This window comes from Lycium barbarum, chromosome 8 (assembly GCF_019175385.1).
Source record: "Lycium barbarum isolate Lr01 chromosome 8, ASM1917538v2, whole genome shotgun sequence".
Classification (NCBI taxonomy): domain Eukaryota; kingdom Viridiplantae; phylum Streptophyta; class Magnoliopsida; order Solanales; family Solanaceae; genus Lycium; species Lycium barbarum.
In genome coordinates, this window is record NC_083344.1 from 7866941 (window position 1) to 7868819 (window position 1879).

The 1879-nt window shown below is 39.4% G+C and overlaps 1 protein-coding gene across 1 annotated transcript; it reads right to left on the reverse strand.

Moving 5' to 3' along the window:
* Positions 1 to 992: 992 nt before the first annotated feature.
* Positions 993 to 1364, reverse strand: LOC132607648 (uncharacterized). Its single transcript, XM_060321741.1, has one exon. It carries the CDS (start codon positions 1362 to 1364, stop codon positions 993 to 995), a length of 372 nt encoding a protein of 123 aa, XP_060177724.1.
* Positions 1365 to 1879: the final 515 nt, after the last annotated feature.

Sequence of the window (1879 nt, forward strand, 5' to 3'; positions counted from 1 at the left end):
GGTTTTCCCATACTTTAAGCGCCTGTGTTAACCAAACAAAAACATTAGTATGGTGTCAGAAGTGGCTAACTAACTAGGCCAATTGGGTGTCGAAACGACCCCACACTTAGTTCGCTAGCGTGGGTGTCAACTAGTCACGCGAATGGTACTCAGACTTCCCATGTAATTTGTTTGTCAACATTTTTATCGACGAGACTAGCAACACCCAAATTTCAAAGCTTTCATAGCTTGAAATTCCAACAAACCACCCTAAATTTTTGCACATTCATGAGGCAAATCACACAACCTAACATCCTACGACTAATGTTCCCTCAAGACGGTCGTCATCCATCCGTCGTTGGGACCATTCTGCCCATGACTATACTTTGGGGCATTTCATTGAGCACTTGGGACGCATTGTTTGTGAAATAGCCTATTTAATGGTCACTGGGTGATAAACAACTAAAACTTTGACATGGAATTCAAGCACTAAGCAACACCAAGCTTCAATAATTATCACAATTTCGAAATCCACATTCTCCATTATCAAAATTTCACATTATTAACTTCCACCATTAACATAAACTCAAAACGCTTCTAGTTTTTCAAACTTTTAGAACACATGCATTAATTTAGAAGTAATTTCATTATTTAATGTAATGGGGGAATGGGAATGGGATGAACACATACCATGATTCAGAAAAATAAAATGAAAAATAGAAAGAAAGAAAGAAAGCAAAAGAAAAACTTACGAGAATTTGGAGGGCAAACACCCTAGAATAGAGATGAAGGTTTGTTGTGGTGAAGGGTTTTAGGGGAATGAGGTATGGTTAAAAGAGTGAAATAAAAGGGGGGAAGGGGTTTTTAATTCTGAAATTCGGGTGGGTCGAGTCGGGTCGACCCAATTTTTTTTATTTTTTTTTGTGTTTTTCTTATACATATTATATTACAAACTCGGGTTGCCTCCCAAGAAGCGCCTTAGTTAATGTCATGGCATGACGCAGGTCCTTCGCTTACTCATTCGAAAGATCCACTGAGGTATTGTGTCTGTCCACATCCTCAGCGCAATAATGCTTCACTCTCTGCCCATTGACCAAGAAAGTTTCCTTGGTCTCTGGCTTATGCAACTCCACAGCTCCATACTTTGTCACGCTTACCACTTCAAAAGGACCTGACCAGTTCGACCTCAGCTTGCCAGGGAACAGCTTGAGCCTTAAGTTAAACAATAGGACCAACTGGCCAGGCTCAAAAGACCGCTGCTGGATGTGCCTATCATGCCATCTCTTGGTCTTCTCCTTATACAATTTGGCATTCTCGTAGGCTTGCAGTCGAAATTCATCAAGTCCATGCAACTGCAGCATCCGCTTCTTTCCCGCAAGCTCCATGTCAAGGTTGAGCTTTTTGATTGCCCAATATGCCTTATACTCCAATTAACCGGGCAAGTGATAGGCCTTCCCATAAATCATCCTGTAGGGAGTCATATGGTGCAATCAAATATTCATCAACACTTTAAAGGATGGGGCCAATACAAGCACACAAGAAACATACTCAAAAAATTTGGTATAGGGTTAGTTAGAGGAACATGTAGGACATCTTTGAGTAAAGTTATAAACTCAAATTATTGAACATGGCTTAGCTATTACTAACACACAGACATTACTTTAATTACTATGATCCATGTTTTGTCAAACTTGAGTAAAAACATAAGCCAAGCAGTCCTATGCAGTCTGTCAAATATGTGAGCCTGTTTGTTTTTTTAAGAAAGAAATCATGAATAACTGGCCTAAGAGATCAGACAAAACATGATCTAGAGGTCAACTGATCCCAAATAGGTAAGACACTACTATTTTTGACCAATAAAAGAAAACTTATAAGTCACATTAATCCTGAGGCAAGTAAA

Bases quoted from the DNA above. Each gene is read 5' to 3' on its own strand.
- LOC132607648 (XM_060321741.1), bottom strand. From the start codon at position 1,364: ATGGAGCTTGCGGGAAAGAAGCGGATGCTGCAGTTGCATGGACTTGAT.